Genomic DNA, 21,068 nt, shown 5'->3' with positions numbered 1-21,068 from the left:
TTTCATTTAAGTAATGCATTATAGCATAAAAGTATTGAATATGGAAGTCAAATAAACTTTATCTTTAATCAAATTGAAGAAAAGCCATTGAACAGTATTGTCAAAAGGACATCTTAATCCACCTATTTCAAATGATTTTAGATATTGACCGAATTTTAAAAAAATAAAACATTATACTGGCAAAATTTCATATTCGTTAAGCAAATTATAATTTCAAAATTCATGTTAATGTAAACAAGAGACTTCTTTGGTTTCGAAGAACACTTAAAAAATATGTCTAACGATACTTTTCTTAAATTTCTAAATTCTGTTTCAAGTAGTTCTGTAACAAATTTTCCTAACATAACATATTTGTAACAAAAGTGTTTCTCTTAATAACGTTTTAATCAGTTAGACTATTTCTTCATGTGAATAATTTGCGAAATGCCTTGTGACATGCGTTGATATTTTATGCCTATTTTCTGATTTTTTTCATGTATAATGCTATATCCCCAAAATCCAAAACAAACTTTCTTTGTTTATCATTTACATCTCTGAGGAAGCCTTTTGATCATTATTGAATCTAAAATATATGCCCACACTTTTTAGATTTAAAGTTTTCCATTATGTAAAAGCAAGTTTAATAAAATCACCAGCGTTGTTAACGCTTGAGATAGTAGAAGTTTTACGTTGATTAAGAAGAACATTGTAAGTATTATCAGAAAAAAAGGTTTTGCTTTTTGAGCCCATTATTTTGTATGTTTTAGATAACGTGGACAAAAGTCAAACAACAAAAGAGTTCTATCTGTAAATAACCAAGGTTTTTCATTAAATGTTGAAGTTAGATTTTTATCACATTAAATTACCTTCGCTTTGCTATTTGACTTTCTTACTGATTTTAAAGTTAAACGAATTTGATTACATAAAAATTAGGAATTTATATGTTTACAGTTTTTTACAACATTTTTAAAAGAAATTTAGGACCATCAAACATATAACTTGTATTACAATCATAACATCTGAAATTCTTTTTGAAAGAGAATTTATTTCAATGGTTTTCCCAAAACAGCAACTTCCTGATTCAATAACATTTTTGTAACATACATCTTGTCAAAGAGAACAATAGTTCCTAGTAGAAGCTAAAAAAAAAGCAGTAGAAAATTCCTTTGATACAGTTTTATTAGACAATTCCTATGGGAATCGTCTAATAAAACGTTATCATAATTTTTAATTAGAGCTGAGTCTTTAACTTTGGAAGATTTATGATATTCATACAGATTCTTTAAATACTAGTATTTCCATCTTGATCAGAAATGCGTCAATAACATGGAAAGATGTTTATTACATTAATTTATATCTATATTATAATCATTTTCGAAAGAGAATTTATATAATTGGTTTTCCAAAAACAGCAACATCCTGATACAATAACATTTTTGTAACATGCACCTTGTCACAGAGAATAATGGTAGTAATTTCATAGTAGAAATTTCCAAATTAAAAAAAAGTAGTAGAAGGTTCCTTGCAATTTTAGAATGAACTAAAAATCGATCTGAGAGGAAAATTGTGCATTTTAGTTGAACCTTTTTGTAGTTTTGATGTCTATCAGATCATATAATAAAGAGTTGCTAGACGTTTTAAAACTCGCATTAGGTAAACTTTCTATCCAACGAGTTTTCTTCTCTTTGTCTCTGGGAAATCTATAAATTTTTTAAAACTTTTTTAAATCGTTTGACTTTTCAATGATAAATAACTCGTAGCAATAAACACATTTCACCATTTTTCATAAACATAAACAAATTTCGCTATTTTCATAATAGGTTAAATAAATAAACCAACAGTCGGTACTATTTAATTTAGTCTTTATGATTATAAAACCTCTTCCTTTAATGTTTGCTTCCCACTTTATTAAAAAAAGTTTTATTAACGGAGAGTGGATATTTTACAGATTTTCTGTCTTAGCTACACAATTTTTTTTTTTTTGCTACAGGTTCTCGCTTGATGACTTTTAGTCACTACGTAAGACCTCCTTGTTAATAAAACGATTGAACGTAAATAGGTTGAATATATAAAAAATTATCGGGGGTATGTATAGAGTTGTTTCAAAATATGACAAATTGACTTTGGCTACAGTTGCTACAGTCGATTTGCCATTTTATTTAACTCCCAGTTCAATTTAAGTTGATACGCTCCGAAATGCTTGACATTCTTTCAAAAATTTATGGGCATGTGAGACAAAACCCGATAAAAACATGGGTTTTTCAGTGAAGCATTTCATTTTTCCGAATGAAATATTTCCGTAACATAGTCAACTTGGCTCAGATATAGTTTTGAATAAGATTTTGAAGCACCGCATTTTGATTTCTTGTAACCTGCATATCTTATCTAAACTATTTTTCTCTTTTGCATTAAAAAAAAAAAAAAAAAAAAAAAAGAGAATATAAACTAACTGTATCATTTGCTACACTTGCTACAGCCTGGATCCGCTCCTGGTTATAGCTGCTTTCCTTTTACTCATATCTTTATACACAGCCTTAAAACTACGAGCCATCCGAGCTTTCTCACGTAAACCCTTAGATGACATAGATGTATTAAGTTGAAAAAGAACTATTTCAGTGCGTTACGATATATAATATTGTTTTGTAATTAGTTTATATCCAGTGATTTAAATTTACAATTAAATTTTGAAATCAAAATTTACCTGCAAATTGACCGGTAAATTTTCTCTTAAAACAGGTTAATTTTAAAACTATAAAAAAATTATTTATTCAAATAAAATACCATTGTGAATATCCATTATAAAAATGTCAAAACTTACTGGTAAAGTTACCTGTAAATTTACGCAATCGCAACACAAGTTCATACTCACAAAGTCACATTTTTAACATATCAACATTTTATAATATTTCTGCTAATTATCTCTTTCGTTGTTTATGGAAGTTACCATGGAAGTTAGAGTATTTAAAATTTTCACTTTTTTTCATAAAAAAGTAGTTAATACTCAAAAAAATTTTTTTTTTTTTGTAAATAAAATTAATTTGGTGATTCTTAATAATACTCAGGTAAATTTAATAATTTAACATTTATTTTAATACTTTGCTTATTTTAGATTTTAATAGTATGCCTTTTTTCGAATTGTTGTTTTGCTAAAGAATTATTTCAACAGGTTGCAAATAAAATTAATATTTTATTTTATAATTTTTTATCTACTAAGTAATAATAAATATTATTCAAGAAAAAAAGTTTGTAAAATTTGAGTGTTGCATCCCTTTTAATATTTTTTATGACCGAAGTTACATGGTGACCGATCTTAAATGGTGAACAAATATTATAATGTTTCGGTTGCAAAAAATAACGCAATATTAACATTATCAACTTATGCAGCCTTCCCCTTTTTTTCCCGTTTATTTTGTTTGTTTGGGTATTTATTTATATAACTATATTTTTAGTAAATTTTAACGGTACTAAAAATGATTTTATATTTTGATTTTGTATTTTATGTTACAGGGTTTTTATAAGCTTTGTATCTTACGGTAAATATTACGGGGCTTAGTGAAAAGACAAATATAGTCTTCTTTATGCCCCGCATGTAATTCTTTAAAAGTAATAATTTAAATGTTAAAAAGTGTAACACTCAAAATCAAATTCAAATTCGAGAATTCGGAATTACTCTATTGTAGTTTTTTTTGCTGGAATTTATTAAAAAACTTAATTTGAAGTAGATTTGAAAGTTATTATCATGAACTGAAATTATCTCAAATATATTCAATAATAACTTTATAATATATAACAGTAACTTTCCAAGTAACTTCAGAATGATAGCGGGGAATGTATAATATTTAACAATAACTTTCCAAATAACTTCAGAATGTTAAAGCTTTACGTAAAGGATTTTAGGTTTGTTTATAGAAACTTTTGTACTTGTTATACTTAACACATCTTTACATATATTTTATATAGTTTTGGGTTTAGTTTCAGTATTCACAAAGTTTTAATCATATAATTTATATTATTATAATAATTATAAAATAAATGTTATTTAACGTATGCATGTGTATTATTCAGAATTTTGTCCATAGTCCATAAATTTATAGTAATATTGTTTATTATGTCGCACTAGTACATTAAACTAAGAAAGTCTATAAGTATTCAGACATTTAAGGTAATTAATTTAATTTGCATAAAGATAACTTAACTCATTATAACCTTCCAGGAAATAATTGATTAGGAAAATAAAAAATTTAGCTTTGAGATTGATTTTAAGTATAGGCTGGTAAATAATAATAATTTTGTTTAACATCTTCGTTTCCAACAAGGCTGTAAGCAACCACTAATTAGAGTTACAAGTTACTGAAAGAGAAAAGATGAAGATTGTAGAGCAAGATAACAATTGGCAGACGACTTAATAGAATGCAAATGATAAGAATCAGGAAAGCAAAATGAAGGAAGCAAATTCCAAAGACCTGATGTTCGACAAAAAAAAACTAGAGGTATAAGAGTTTTTGAAGAACTTAGGAACAGTCACAAAAAAAGGACGAGACTTAATTGAATGATGAGTAACACAAAAATGAATTTTAGTAGGTGGCACAAGAGACGCTAGCTCTTTAGAGCAGTGCCCATTATAGTATTTGTTAAAAAGAGAAAGAGAAGCAACATTATGGCAATGTGGTAATGGCTGCAAGAGCAGGTCCAACTACATTTACAATGTGTTTTTGTACCTTGTCTAAAAGAGAAAGGGCATCATTAGAAGATCCACCCCAGATATGGCAACTATTCCATACAAGGCTGGATTTGAGATTTAAAAAGATAGAGAATAGAATCCGCAATAAGAAAGTGTCAAGCTCAATAAAGAGATGCAACCTTAGCAGATAATTTTGTAATGGATTTGATATATGTTTTCCAAGAGAGATCAGAAGTAAGAGTTAATCCTTGAAAATAAAAGATAGATGACTCATCAAGTTTATTACTGTTCATAAATATAGGAAGGTCTAAATTATTACGATAAAGATTGGCTGAAAAAAATTTAGTTTTATCTGAGTTAAACTTCACCAGCCACTGTGAGCCCCATGCTGTAGCACAAGTGAGATCCTTTTCAAGCTCAAATGCCCCCTCCAAGCAATCAGAGAGTGTTGGCTTCTTATCATGACAAGAATTAATAGTAGTATCATCAGCAAACAATGCTACCTTAGATGTGAGAATATCTTGAAGATCGGTAATGTAAATTAAAAAGAGTATAGGGTCAAGAATTGAACCTTTAGAAACCCCTGAGAATAAGAAGAAGAGTGCTGTCAAGGACAACTTTTATACTACGATTAGAGAGCAAGGATTCAATAATCTTAAAGATTTTACCAGATACACCATAAGAAGAATGCTTATGAAGAAGACCAGCATGCCAAATTTTATCAAAAGCTTTAGAAATGTCAAGAGCACATGCCTTAACCTCTCCACATTTATCTAATGCATGATAAAACCTATCGGGTATTACTGTTAGCAAATCAGCTGTAGAATGAGAAGATCGAAATCCATATTGATGATCAGAAAGTAAGTTATTAGATTCAAGATGAGAGATTAAGTGTTTGTTAATTAAAGATTCAAAAACCTTGCTTATAATAGGAAGAAGACTAATGGGACGGTAGTTAATAGAATCAGATTGCTCTCCAGAATTTTTGAAAATAGGATAACAGATGCCGCTTTCCAGCAGGCTGGAAAACAAGAGTCTGATAGGCACTTGTTGAATAGTTTTGAAAGTGTAGACGACAGCTCCTGAGAACACTTTTGCGAGACTTTAACAGGTAGGTTGTTCGGGCCACAAACTGAAGAAGAGTCTTAGCAGGAAATCACTTTAGATACAGAAGCTGGAGTGATATGAGTGTTAAGCAATGAGTCAACCTGTTTGATGGCTTTATCAGGTAGAATAAAACTAGTGGAATCAAGAGATGATATTGATGAAAAGTTCGTAGCAAACAAATCAGCTTTGTCTTTAGATGAGGTGACAAAGTCTGAACCATCCAAGAGAGGTGGAATAACAGATTTGCCCTTATTATTGATACTGTTAAAGATTCTCCAGAAGTCACGAGAGCCTTATTTTTGTGATGAAATACAAGATTTTATGACCTGAGAATAGCGAGCTTTGGGGTTAGACAAAATCTTTATACAATAGTTTCTTGCAATAGTAAACAGATGTCTGTTTTCCGGAAAATTGTTTTGCTGATAGATATGGAAGTAACAGTTTCGATTGGAAATTGCAGCATCATAATGTGAGGAAAACCATGGGGAAGAGTGAGGCTTGACCTGGAATTGTCGAGAGGGAATAAAAGGTTCCACGCCAGCCTGAATCTACAAAGTTATATAAAAAGCACATTTGTCAGCAGGAAGATGAAAGATTTCGACCGATCACGAAGCTAATCACGGAAAGAGTCCCAGTCTGCTTTAAGGTAGTTGTAAGAGGCACGATAATAGGGGGATTCTGATGATGAAGAAGAATGAGATAATAGTTTTAGAGAAATCTAACTGTGATCAGAAGCACCTAAAGGTGAATGTGGAGAAACTGAGCACTGACTAGGATTAGAAACAAGGCAAAAGTCAATTAGAGAAGGTAAATGATTTGGGTTGTCTGGAAAGCGAATTAGAAAGTTGACTATTTGAGTTAGGGATTGAGAAAGACAAAAGATATGTGCTTTAACGCCTGCAGAAATAACATCAAAAGGAGTGCAGTCTTGAGATGAAGGAGAACGATATAGAACAAGGAGAAAGGCAATAGAGTGAAGTGGTGCTAAACAAAAGCGCATAAAAGAATAGTCTGTGGATTCAAACCTAGTTTTCCGACAAATGGGTGAATTCTTACGAATGTAAATGCCCAGGCCAAGCATGTGACTTTTGGAGTCTTTACGAATTAAAGTCAGATAACCATCAAGATCATAAGATGAGAAAGCTAAACTCAAATTAGTCTCATAAAGAGCAAGTAGGTCTGGTGAACTTTGCAAGAGATAAGACTCAACAGATGAAAAGTTACTTTTTGGAGAAGGGCTCCAAATGTGGTCTTGACAATGCACACCAAAAGTACAAGCAAGGACACAATCCATGCGCAACATGGCACTGTTAATACTTTGATATTTTTCAGCTGTTAATGGAATCAGCCTCCCTAAGAGCTACCACAGTTCGGAAAACCTGACTACAAGCCGACCTCAGAACCATAAAACTGAGTTTTAGAGCTATACCCTCATTAGGAGATAATAGAATAAGTTGCCTAGTCGTAAAAACAGATACATCAGCAAAACCCATCTTTTAAGTCAAGAAGATCCAGCATTCAACAGTCTTAACTGGAAGCAATGTATCAAAAATACATCTGTGCCAGCCTAATAGATGAAGAAGGGGTGTGAGGCTGGTCAATAGATGTAATCTGTTTACCCCTTAAGTCTTTGCCTAGGAGGCCTTCTACAAGACAGTTTCTGGATGCATTTAACATCTGCCTCAAGTTGAATATTTTTATCAAGACACCATCTTTAGCCTTTACTCAACCAAGAGCCCCAAGGCAGGGGGTGTTTTAAGTTTGAGTGGCATAATACAAGTATTAATTGTGGATTGTATATATATTTTAATTTGTATTAACAATATTGGTACAGTTGTAAAATACTATATATTAAAATTATCTGATGATGCAATGTGAAGTGAAGGAGAAAAAAGTGTGTAGTTAAATATTGAATAAAATTTAATGATATAAAATGCAAAGTAATGTACATTGAAAATCAAAACAGCCGTTATGGAATCATTATAAATGGGGTTACTTTAAATGCGGTTGAGGTTTGAAAAAAATTGGAAATTATTTAACTAGTGCTTGATAACTTATGCTAATGTTAAAAAAGATTTTCAAATAATAAACGTTTTAATTGCACAAAAACACTTTATAAAAACATCCTTTTTTATGTATAAGCTAAGGAGCTAATTAAAAAAAAAATACAACAGTATAGTCAAATGATAACCAAAGTAAAACATATACAGACAGAATACTAAGGATAAGTCTTACACTTAAGAAGCGAATGAACAGATCTGATCTTATAGTAGTGTAGATGATGTTATATGGGCTCTCCATAATATTATAAAAAAGGTTTTTTAAATTATCCACAATCAAAAAGATTTGAGGTGTTGAAATTTTAGTTGTAAATCTATACCTCACACTAGTAAACCATAGATTTGCAACAAACAGACAGCTAGAGTTCACTTGATAAAAATACTGTTCCTATCAGCTTCCTAAATTGTTTCCTAAAAGGATTTTAAGAGGCTGCTGAAGAACCTAAGCATTAGAGGGGTCTCTAATATTATCAAAAGTACAAATTATTATTTGAGATTTAATTGTATAAAAACTATAGTTTTTTAACATAATAAAAAAACTTAAAAAATTTTTAAAAATCTTTAGATACCCCTAAAAACATATTTTATAAATAAATTTTTGACTCTTTGCAATTTTCTTAGATCTTAAAATTATGATTGGACATTTTTACTGAGTATTATAACATTAAAATTATTAATTTTAAAGGTTGTCTAAGTAGCATTGCTTTATATGGTGATTAACCCTGTTTAGTGAGGTATTTTGGGTCTACATCATTTTTCAAAATAATTTTTCTATAAAATACATAAACTTGTATTAAATTATGACTTAAGTCATTTTTAACTATTATTTAAAATTTTGAACATTTTAGTATTTTGATAGATGTTTTAAATACAAAAGACTTTCACACTCTTAGACCACAATCACAAACAAATCCATAGACCACAGAACAAATCCATAGGCCACAAAAAATCAATAGACCCACAATGTCCCACCCTACACTATATACTAAATATATATAAGTATATATAAATATTTTATATACTTTTTTCTACTTCAGGGTTTGTTATAAAGCGAACGTGAGCGCGCTCCGCTTGTAAAACGCGTCCGTAAACGGTATTTTCAAACGTTCTAGGCGCAATAAACAACGCTCGTTCAGCCTATAACGAGCGTATAAAATAACGCTCGTCCAATAGTTCAGGATTATTTTTTTATTTTCATAAAATATTTAAAAAAGATTTTTTATTAAAGATATTCTATTATCAAAGCACTAATATAAAATATAAAAAGCACTACGTCGTTCTCTTTTGCACTAACGTAATTAATAAGCAGTTTGAAGTCGTTAATAGTCACTAATTTCAATAATGGAGTGTGCGCGTGGAAACACAATGTGAATACAAAAATGCGCAAATAAAATAAGAATAGAAAATTCGAAAACCATTATAAGAAAATTGAAACTGCAGAGTATTTTTAATCTTGTGAAAATATCAAGTAAGATTTATTTGATTTATTGTTTGTAATATTCCACACATCGTTTATAATAAAAATAAATATTAATAATAGAGTAATTTTTAAAATTAGTCTTTGTTCATAGTATAGGTTTTTTATTAACTATTATTTATTTTAACTCAAATTTGAAATGATTCTGTTGTTTAAAATGCTCGCAACCAAGGGCATTCGAAAAGGAACAAAGTAATGATATCAACATTTATTAAATGGAAAGTTATTATTCTTACTTATTATTATTTCAAATTATCCTTGTATTATTTTTTTAAGATAAAAAAAACGTAATTTAAAAAAGAAATTTTAGAAAAAAAATAAATAATTAATTTGAATAAAAAATATCAAGAAATATAAAAACCATTAACCAATAATTAAGTTTACAGCGTAACATTTTAAAATACATATATCAAAACAACGAAGCAAAACTAAGTCACTAAATTATACTTCAATACTAAATCAATAAAAGTGGCGTTTTTGTTTGATATTATTTTTTTATAACATAAATAGTTAAAAATAAAATCGTGATCTGACAATATACAAGAAGTTTGGAAATATAAAAATCTACTTCGTTGAAGTAGTTTTATGAGTGTCATACTAATTCAAACATTTTTTGACGAAAAAATTATGTAACAAATAAAAAAAATATAAAAAATAAAAAGCCTTTTGTGAGCATCGCCTTCAGCAATTTTCATGATCGCGCTCGCGGACGTTATCTCGAGCGCACATAATCACGCATGATGAAAACATATTCTAATTTTACGAGCGCAATATAACACGCTTGACAATTTTCTTCATCACAAGCCCTGTACTTGCAAAAACATCGAATGCATGAAACATCCTATTTTTTTAAATTTAATATTAAAGTATATGGTGTTTCATGCAAGTCTAAGTGCACAACATATATATATATATATATATATATATATATATATATATATATATATATATATATATATATATATATATATATATATATATATATATATATATATATATATATATATATATATATATATATATATATATATATATATATATATATATATATATATATATATATATATATATATATATATATATATATATATATATATATATATATATATATATATATATATATATATATATATATATATATATATATACAGTAGCGTCCAAAAATTTGCAGATAGGGTAAAAAAATTTGAGTTTTACCAGTATTTCAGCACATACTTTATTAAAGCTAACATATTATATATCAATTAAAAAGTTAACTATTATTATTTTAATGAATATTGATAATTTAATCAGCGATTTTAATTGATTAAAATAGTAAAGATTTTTGATTAGTTTATATATAAAAAATTGGAATTTTCTAACAATAATTGATGAAAATTTATTAGAAATGCAAAACCACATAATTTTTATGTTGGATAATCTTTACAATTAGGAATGGCTTTTTTAAACGGTTAACATGTTGCCATAAATAACCAAACCCATCTTATTTCAACTAAGCCAGTTGATTATGATCTTTAAACTCCAAAACACGAATTTTACTTCATAACATGAGTTCAACATCAAAACATGAATTTTACTCTTTTTGAAGAATTCTTGAACCATTTCATTGCGTCCATGAGGTTTTTTATCCTTTGCATGAGGTAATACAATTCTCTTACATATGTCTTTTTTTATTTCTTGATCAATAGTTCTAGTATATTAATGGAGCAGATCAACACTATCACAACTAAAACATCTCAAAACCATTACATTCCCCCTCCATGTTTTAAGGGTAAGCAGTTGGAATTTGAGGTCAGATTTTGTAACTTCTGAATGTCAAACAAACTTGATTCCATCTGATCCTGACAAATTATGATTTGATGTTTTTGAACTGATGCTTCATTTGAACTCTTTCATTTGAATTTTTTCACTGGAGATATTATACTTTTCTTATACTCTGTGACCTCAATCACTTATAGATTAAGCTCTTTAATTATTTCCACAAAGTGTTTGTTTACAACATTAATAAACTAGCAATTTTTAGGGGTTTTAGGGAAAATTGTAAAATGCTACAGTGTGTCCGCAAGTTTTTGAGCCTTTTTAGGGATGAAAACAAGTTTGTTTGACATCCAGTAGAAACAAAATATCATCTCAAATTCCAACTGCTTGCCGTAAAACATGGAGGAGGGAATGTAATGGTTTTTTGATGTTTTAGTTGGGATGGTGTTGATATGTTTAATTTATATAGTAAAATTATATTTTTTATTTTTTTATGTTAATACACTTCCCCAAGGTTGAAAAGGCCACAACAGTCGAGGAGGCTACTATATTTGTCATTACAACCCTCTCTTAACTCTATAACTCCAAAACACGAAGGCTACTGCGCCAAGACCGCTGTCAAATATTATACATCAAGCTAACAAATTATGCTAATTAATTCAGAAAAATCAAAGAAATATTGCATTCAATTCCAAAGCAGAAAATTTCAGAAATTTTCAAATCAGAAAATTTCTGATGAGTCTTTATTGATGAAACACTGTTAAATGAAAAATTATTGTTAAGTGATTTTCTACCAATTTATTACTGTTCTTTTTAGAACATTAGGTCAGGTAAATTTAAAAAAGCAATTTCTATTATTCAGTAATTGACTGAATAATAGAAATTGCTTTTTTAAATTTGGGACTGAGGATTAGGGATAGGGCAGTAATCTTTTCATTCATTATTCTTTGTTTTCTTCTTCTTTTTCTAAAAAAAAGCCGTATCGATTTAGATAAGCAAAAAAAGTGAGCAAGTCCTCACATAAATATATCATAGTAGATTTTTGTCCAACATTTGCCGTAGTTGACTTTCGTCCAACATTTGCGCGTTGTCAGAAAGTTAAAACCATTAATTCATTTACAAATTAATTGTGTCTTAAAAAAACTGCAAAAACACAAATTTAATTGACCAGAATGTTTTTAAAACATTCTGAATGTTTTTAATAATATAAACAATGTTTTTATTTTTATTAATAAAATGTTTTTATTTTTATTTTCTTTAATAAAATGTTTTTATTATTATTTTTTTTACTGTAAATCATGTACGGAGTGTTGCTACATCAACTATTTTATAGCCTGACTCGCAACAAAGTGCTGCTACATCGACTGACAAATAACCTGACTCAAAACGGAGTGTTGCTACATCGACTATTTAATAGCCTGACTCGCAAGGGAGTGCTGCTACACTGCTAGTAGTCTATCAAGTATCAAAAAACAAAAATTCCGGTCTTGCATTTTAATTTTTACTTTTTGTCAACAAAATATGGAAAAACTTTCTGACAACCAGTTAGGGGTTATATATATATATATATATATATATATATATATATATATATATATATATATATATATATATATATATATATATATATATATATATATATATATATATATATATATATAAATATGTATGTATATGTGTGTATATATATTTATTTATATACATACACACACATATTATGTATGTATATTTAAAATATATTTATTATTGTTTAACTAGTTTTAGTATCACTGATAGTTCAATATATATTTTAGTATAGCTTTAGACCACAAGAGGTTTCTGAACAAAAGGACAGGCTGAAGTTTCTTTCTTACTTTAATTGAAAAAGAATTTTGATAATTTATGAGAATTGGTTTTTTCTTTTTTCTGAGCACTGGCCAGTTCAATGACTTTATTTTGTGAAGGTTAGTTTTTTAGAGTATTATACAATTAACTAAGTATAGATTATGCATAATATACACTATTCAGAATGATCTTAATTGACTAATTTCTTTTTTTTTCTTAGTATACCAAGGCATCCTTTTGTTTGGTTTCTTTACCCACCCACTTTTTTTGTGCACACAATGTTTTGAAATGTATTATACCCAAGGAGACCTTCATATATCAAAGAAAGTTAAAAATAAAATTTACAAAAGAAAATTTAGTCTCACACCAAAAAATACCTTTATATAAATTTGTATGTTGGAAAAAAGTTACCAAAAGATTGATTTATTTTATTAGACTGAAAGAAATTATTTTGTAAAAATTTAAGAATATTTGATTAGATAATCAAAGTTATCTTAAGTTTCTTCTCTTGATTTAATCTTATTTATATTTATGAAATTGGGATTTTTAGAAATTTTTTAGAAATAACCTTCAATGAAAAAGGTGACTGGTGAAAATTGTGGTATGGTTGACCATTTTTTTCTTAATATTTATGCACATACATATTGATTTGAAAAAGTTTAAGTTGGTAATAATAATGAAAAATTATTTTTCAAACAATTGATAAGTCTATTTTTTGTTGTTGTTGCTATAATTAACACTTTTTATGTACTTCAGCAAAGACATACGTTGTATGTCTTTGGTTAGGTTTTTTTTTTTTTTTGTAAGTTACATTACCAATCATTATTTTGTTGGATATAGTTTATTTATCAAAAATGATTAAAGCTCTCAAAAACATCAAACAATATTCCCTGGATAAAAATGGAAGTCCAAAAATTATAAAAGAGAAATAAATAATTGATAAAATGTATCAAGTGAGGTTTACAGATACTCAGTTACTTTCAAAAATACAAGGACTTTTATTAATACTAGAAATCGATGTAAAAAGGTACTGTCTTATGCTCCATTATTCTGAGTTCACTAAATCTGGGTCTAATATTTCTTCTCTCATTCATGGGACTGATCTTATTACCTCTCCCAAGGATAAGGCAGAACTATTTGCAAAGAACTTTTCTTCAATTTCGACTCTTGAATCTTACATCCATTCTCTTCCTTCCATTCTAACTAAACAGGTTAACCCATTGTTAGGCATTCAAATCACTCCAGCTTCCATTGCTAAATTCATATCTCAATTAAACTCTTCTACAGCTTGTGGTCCAAACAACATTCCTGTTATAGTCTTACAAAATTGTTCTCCAGAACTCTCTTCAATTCTCTCTAAACTATTGAATAAGTGCTTGACTGAGTCTTGTTTTCGTGCCTGCTGGAAATGGCATCTGTTGTTCAAATTTACAAAAACTAGTGTGAGCATTCTGATCTTTCCAATTATCATCTGATCAGTCTTCTTTCTTATTAATAGCAAGGTCTTTGAGTCTTTGATCAACAAATTTCTCACATCCTATCTTGAGTCAAACAACTTACTGTCAGACAATCATCATGTTTTTTGATCTTCTCGCTCTAAGGCTGACTTGCGACTTGCTAACTGCTGTGACTGAAATATTTTATTGTGCATTAGATGGAGGTGGTGAGGTTAGGGCTATTGCTCTTGACATATCTAAAGCTTTTGATAAAGTTTGGCATGCTGATCTTCTCCATAAGCTTGTGCGGTAGTGGTGTAGTGGTAAAGCGCTCGCTTCAGGAGCGAGAGGTTCCTGGTAGTACCGCGCTCAACTTGTTTCTCCGCGCAGCGGCCTTGTTCGTCGAGGTTCGTGTTTCGGAGTTATAGAGTTGAGAGAGGGTTATAACCACTATTGAGTAGCCTCCTCATCTGTAGTGGCCTTCATGGCCTTGAGGAGGTGAATAACAAAAAAAAAAAAAAAAAAAAAAAAAAAAAAGCTTGCTTCATATGGTTTATCTGGGAAAGATTTTGAGATTATCAAATCGTTTTTTTCTAACCACTTCATTAAGGTCATCTTCGAAGCCCAACACTCCTTTTCATTTCCAGTAACTTCTGGGTTACCTCAAGGTTCTATCCTTGGTCCTGTTTTGTTTTTTAATCTACATTAATGATTTTCCTGACAACCTTACATCTAAAGTAGCTCTTTTTGCTGATGACTCAACTTTATACTCCTGTCTTGACAAAAAGTCTTCTCCTTTTGATTGCTTAAAACAGGCAGCTGATCTTGAATCTGATCTCACTTCTGTAACAGATTGGGGCTTACAGTGGTTTGTAAATTTTAACTCTAACAAAACACACTTATTTACTGCAAATAACTATTGCAATACTGTTGACATTCCTATATTAATGAATGGCGATAATCCAAGATAAGAGGTCAAGTAGTCCAAGAATACTGTTGTCATATTTAGGCTTGTTCTTTTGATGATTTTCTTTCTCATCTAGATAAGGTCCGAATAGGCAAGTATACAAAGTTGAAAGAAAAAAAAGAGCTTCTCAGCAACATAAAGTTTTTCTATTTCTCTTTTCTGCAAATATTTTTTATACATCTCTAGTTCCATCATTTTATCATTTATTAATTATCATTTATTCATCTCTAGTTCCATCAACCAAAACTTATTCTTGCTTGACTGGTCATTCAGCAAAATCTCATTCGTTTAGTGTATCTGTCTTCGCATGCTCTAAAAATTCTATTTTTCTAGTTTTTTCCCCACACTTCAACCCTTTGGAACTCTCCCACTTTGATATTTTATTGACTTTTTCCTGACTCATACAACCTACAACTTTTCAAGTCTTCTTTCAACCGTTTGCTTGCTCGATTACTCGGTTCTTTGTTTTCTAGTAGCTCCCAACTTAATAGTGGTTGCTTGCAACCTTGTTGGAAGGGAATCAGAATTTAAAAAAAAAAAAAAAACTTCTAATTAATTAGATAAAAGTGAATTGAATAATTAAAGCTTTGGAACTTGATCTTGCCATGAAAGAGATATCCAAATAAAGTGTACACTCAAATCAATTATGAAAATAGATTAAAGACAACTAAATGGCATCATTATAAGTTTACTATGAACTATTAACTACTAAAAAGTTAAAAAGAGAATTAGATTTACGTCTGGTAGACTTTTTTTAGGAGAACTAAGAGTTTTTTTCGTCACTGTTTCAACATTTGTGTTTTCATGCTTATTTTCGGTTGAAAGTTTTATCATGTACTTGTCTTCTTTACTTGTATGTTAATGTATAAAAAGTATTTTTATATGTTTTTATATGTAATTAGGATGTTTTATTAAAGTTCTGATTATCACTTTAATAAAATTATCAGTAAAAGTACAGAATGCTTAGTCTAATAACATCATGCCTGGACCTTTATATACCTAGACCCTTATTTTTTAGAGTTTATTTCAGTTGCTTTTTTTATGCTAGTAACCTGTAGTTACCCTAGTGATCTGTATCTGTAAAAAGTATCTTGTGGTAAAAGCAATCATAATGCCTCTTAAACAATGAACCTTAAATTAAAAAAATTGGTGGTATAAAAAAAAGTAAAAATGTATAGCCAAGTCTGAGTTTTATATAAAGTTATAATTTTATGCTTTTATCCATAAATTTATGCTTAATCCATAAGTTTATGCTATAGACAATCAAATTTTAATAATTTCACTCCATTTTGCCAAGTAAAATAGAGTACTGAAATTATTAGATTTTCTTTGTTTTTTGTTTTTTATACCACCTGTATGGTAATCTTGTATCATAGAAGGATATATGGGGGTGCGGAGATGTTGAGGTCTCTTTTTGAATGTGAAAATATCTCCAATCCAGCTTCTAATATGCAATGTTTTTTTTATCTGAATAGATGTGCATTATAATTGTTTTGATATAATATTTTAGTAATGAACCCTCGCGAATCAGGTGCATTTATTGCTGCAAATAGTAAAGATGTAAGTATTTTAATGGAAAATATTGAACCTGCAGCACAACAAATTTATGACTCTATGAAAAAAAAACATTATTCGAAAGCCAAGTGGAAAGAATGGCCTTTGCATCCTAAAGTCTTAAGCTCAGACACTGTTGATTGGATTTTTGTTGCGGACACCTTGAATTTTTCATTCTGGTTGCCTGGAGAAAAGCAATTCCAATTAGAGTATCATAACATTATTTATGAAGATTATGAAGCATTATGTGCAGGCATAAACAGAGCAATTGAGGTAAAAATTAAATTAATTTTTTTTTTAAATAAGGCAAGAAAAATATTGTTCTAGTGTGTTAGGTTACCTATTATGTTCAGCATATGTTCTAAACTAGTGAAGTTAAAGGTTTTGGGTAGAACTTTTGATGCGGTGGAGAGGCATTTTAGCACAGGCTTGTCAACTCTAAATTTTTCAATAAAATATTTATGTACAGTCAATATACTTTTTAGGTACTCAAATATTTTTTCTTTTTGGTCTGCCTTCATTATTTGAAAGGGTTTTTTAGGATGATGTGGACTGGATGGCACAGGCTGGCATGATGTTCACTCAGCCAGTTTTTTATCTAATGGTTGGAGAAAGTAATTTTCTCATCCTCTGGCAACTCTGGTTATTGGGGAAGCCACTGTTCTTAACAAAAACTGCCTTGTGTTTTAAACATTTTCCTGAATAAGTGTGCTTTAAGGGTTCCATTGACATCTACAAACAACTCAAATAAAAATTGTCTTAAGGTATATTTTTGGCCTTCTCTTGCTTGACAGTTCTTTGATTTGCTTGGAGAGGCAGTTTTAGCATCTTTATCTGCCTTGATTTGGTTTAGGTATCTACTTTCAAATTTTAAGGCTTTTATTAAGAAAGGATTATGCTCGTATCTTTAAGCTCTGAGTATAACACTTTCACAGCCCTCCACATGGCAATAATTTAACTTTTTTTTTTTTAAAGTTTACTATTAGGAGTTTTCACCAACCACTTGTACTTCTTTCACCAACCCCTTTTACTTCTTTCACCAACTGCTTGTACTTCTTTCACCAACCACTTGTACTTCTTTCACCAACCGCTTGTACTTCTTTCACTAACTACTTGTACTTCTTTCACCAACTGCTTTTACTTCTTTCACCAACCACTTGTACTTCTTTCACCAACCATTTATACTTCTTTCATCAACCAATTGTACTTCTTTCACCAACCGCTTGTACTTCTTTCACCAACTACTTTTACTTCTTTCACGAAGCGCTTGTACTTCTTTCACCACCCAATAACTTGTACTTTTTTTTGTAACTTTTTCAAAGTTTACCTTAAGCATGACATTTATCGCTGTCATTTCATGAAAATTTTTGGTTTAAAACCATGTTGTGTATATAAGTATCTTATGTATTAATATACATAAAATACTTATATACACAACATGGTTTTAATTTTTTCAATTTATTGTTGGCCTATAGTCATAACCTCTTGATTCAAAGTTAAGCTTTTTTACAAAACAAGCATAAAATAATTTAATTCTAGTATGGCTTGTGGGCAAATGTGCACATTATGTAAAAGTTGCTTTATCATAATTTCAATAGAATTTAATATGCTTATATAAGCCCTATACTAAGGTAATAATTATTATGTATTTGTTATAATAAAGATCAATATCTTTAAGCTCTAAAAAGTGAGGATTATTACATAATAATCCTCATATCCTAAATATCAAATCCTAAATATCATATGGTAATATAAAGGTGAGGGTTACTATGTATTTTATATTATAAAGGTGAGGGTTACTATATATTTGTTATTATAAAGGTGAGGATAACTATGTATTTGGTATTAAAATGGTTACTATGTATTTGGTATTATAAAGGTGACAGTTACTATGTATTTGGTAGTAAAACTGAAATCTCATTTTCAACCAAATCAAGATTTTTTTATAAGTTGAGGAATTTAAAAGCTTACACTGATATTTTTATTTTTATCAGTAAGTTTATATTATCTAATTTATAAGGCAGGTTTACATTGAATGTAAAATACTAATTTTTTTTAGTTTTGAGATACAGTTTTTTTTATTGGGGGTCTTATTAATCCAGAGGGATTTGGGAGAATTTTCCAAAAATTAATAAACCTTGAATTAAGCACTTTACTTTTACAGGTTTGCACTGGCTCAACCAAATATAATATGTGTTATCTTTAGCATATTTTATTGACAAAACCTGTGTTATAAAAAAAATGAATTGCTTTCTTTCCCTTAGATGTTATAGTTATATACCATATACTGTTATTATATATAATTTATATCATTAGAAGTAGTTCTTGTACCTAGGGCCTCCATGTTTCTAAGGCCACCTCACCTTATTTAAAAACTATAAAGTTCTAAGTTATGCTTCTCAGTCAGGTGATAAGTTATAAAAGTTTTTTTTTAATCCTATTTTGATTCTCAGAAAGCGTTGCCACAGCAAGCCATAATTATAATCAGAAAACGCTTTTGATGGTCTAAAGTAATGTTTTGCTGCTCGTATCTATTATTGTTTTACAATCCTAGAGAAAATGCTTTTCTATAAGTTCTTTTATATTGTTTTGTTTGTTACATAAGTACTAAATGTAATGTTCAATAAGTTTCCTCTCGATCCGGGTTTGTTAATAGATGACGTTTTTCATGAGGCTATCAAGTCTTGTACCTAGGGCCATATGTTTGCTTGTACCTAGGGCCATATCTGATATTGAATTTATTTGATCAGGATGCATTTTACGCGGATTTTTTTTTAGACTCAGTGACGCTCAGAACTATTATTCAATTTTGTTGTTTATGAGTGTTGCAATCCGATTGTGTTACTTAATGTTCAAAACTATTTGTGAAATTACTTGATGCAAATTAATTATCTTATACGGATTAGTATACTTTACAGTGACGTATAGCAATGTGATATGGAATTAAACCTAATTATTCAGAGAGCAGCCCTAAGTACAATAGCTGGTGGCCCTAAGTATTATTTAAAAAATAGCTTATTGTATCTAGGGCCACTAATTTTAAACCCTTTTACATGACAAAATTTTGTAATTTATGTCATTATACCAATATTAATACAAAGTAATTAGTATAGAGATGTTATACTATCAGTTTCACCATTTTTAGACTAGTGCAAGGTCGTGAATTGGGGCATTGAAAAAAAATTTAATTTTTTTGAATCCTCACTTCATAGTACATCATTCCACATCAGGAGGCTTGTGACCTATGGTGACTAATGTATGCATTTGATCAATTGAAATTGAATGTAAGGTCTTTGTCTGGCTCTGTTATGCTAGCCTAATAAGCACAAGAAATGAGTGTCTTTAGCTTTTTATTCACCCGATTTGAAAGTGGGCAAAAATATACTGAAGCCATACCAGATGACTAGACGGAACAAATCAATGCACCATCATACCTGTAAATTTTACTTGTTTTTGTTTTATTTTATATGATGTTTTATTGATATAATATATATATGATTTCACGTATTCCTTTTTTGACCATTATTTCATAATTCTAAAACGGAAGTATGAAGTAGTTTTATTAGGTCGGGTGAATAAAAAAAAAACAATTCCTTTTACTCAGTAATTGGTCAGCTTTACGTGAATAAAAACTTCAGGAATTTTTTTCGTGAATAAAAACTTCAGGAACTTTTATTCATGTAAAGCTGGACAATTATTAATATATACATTACTAAAGGTTTTTAAAGTAAATTGCTTAGCTTTAGGTAAACAAAAATTTGAGCGAGTTTGCTAAAATTTTTATTCACGTAAAGCTGAACAATCACTTTTTTTTATTCACCCGGGGCCGTATTCTCATCTCTCCGTTAAGCTTAACGGAGCGTTAGTCAAAAATTTCTTTTAACCCTACTATGCCGTCGCTAGTTGACTTGCACTTGTTACGTTGGGGTCCATACGGACCCCAGCTAAATAATTATGTTTTTAATAAAATAATTCGTTGTTTAAAAAGATTACCCAAGATAGTTTTATTCTGTTTTACCAAGAATAATACATTACTTTGTTATTAAAAAAAAATCTAAACAGATATATATATATATATATATATATATATATATATATATATATATATATATATATATATATATATATATATATATATATATATATATATATATATATATATATATATATATATATATATATATATATAGTTCTATATTTTGTTGGGTGTGGGTAGAGCGGAAGG

At 29.2% G+C, this 21,068-nt stretch overlaps 1 protein-coding gene across 1 annotated transcript in view; it reads left to right on the top strand.

Moving 5' to 3' along the window:
- Positions 1-3,541: 3,541 nt before the first annotated feature.
- The window catches only part of LOC100215823 (queuosine 5'-phosphate N-glycosylase/hydrolase), a 26,739-nt gene continuing 9,212 nt past the window's right edge, over positions 3,542-21,068 (top strand). Inside the window, exons 1-3 of the mRNA XM_065803652.1 lie at positions 3,542-3,876; positions 12,856-13,005; positions 16,800-17,116. Coding sequence (XP_065659724.1) covers positions 12,987-13,005; positions 16,800-17,116 — 336 coding nt within the window. The 5' untranslated portion in view covers positions 3,542-3,876; positions 12,856-12,986. The remainder of the gene's footprint in view (positions 3,877-12,855; positions 13,006-16,799; positions 17,117-21,068) is intronic.

This window comes from Hydra vulgaris, chromosome 08 (genome assembly GCF_038396675.1).
Source record: "Hydra vulgaris chromosome 08, alternate assembly HydraT2T_AEP".
NCBI lineage: Eukaryota > Metazoa > Cnidaria > Hydrozoa > Anthoathecata > Hydridae > Hydra > Hydra vulgaris.
Note: the sequence above shows the minus strand (reverse complement) of the source record. Positions and strands in the feature narration are given on the sequence as shown.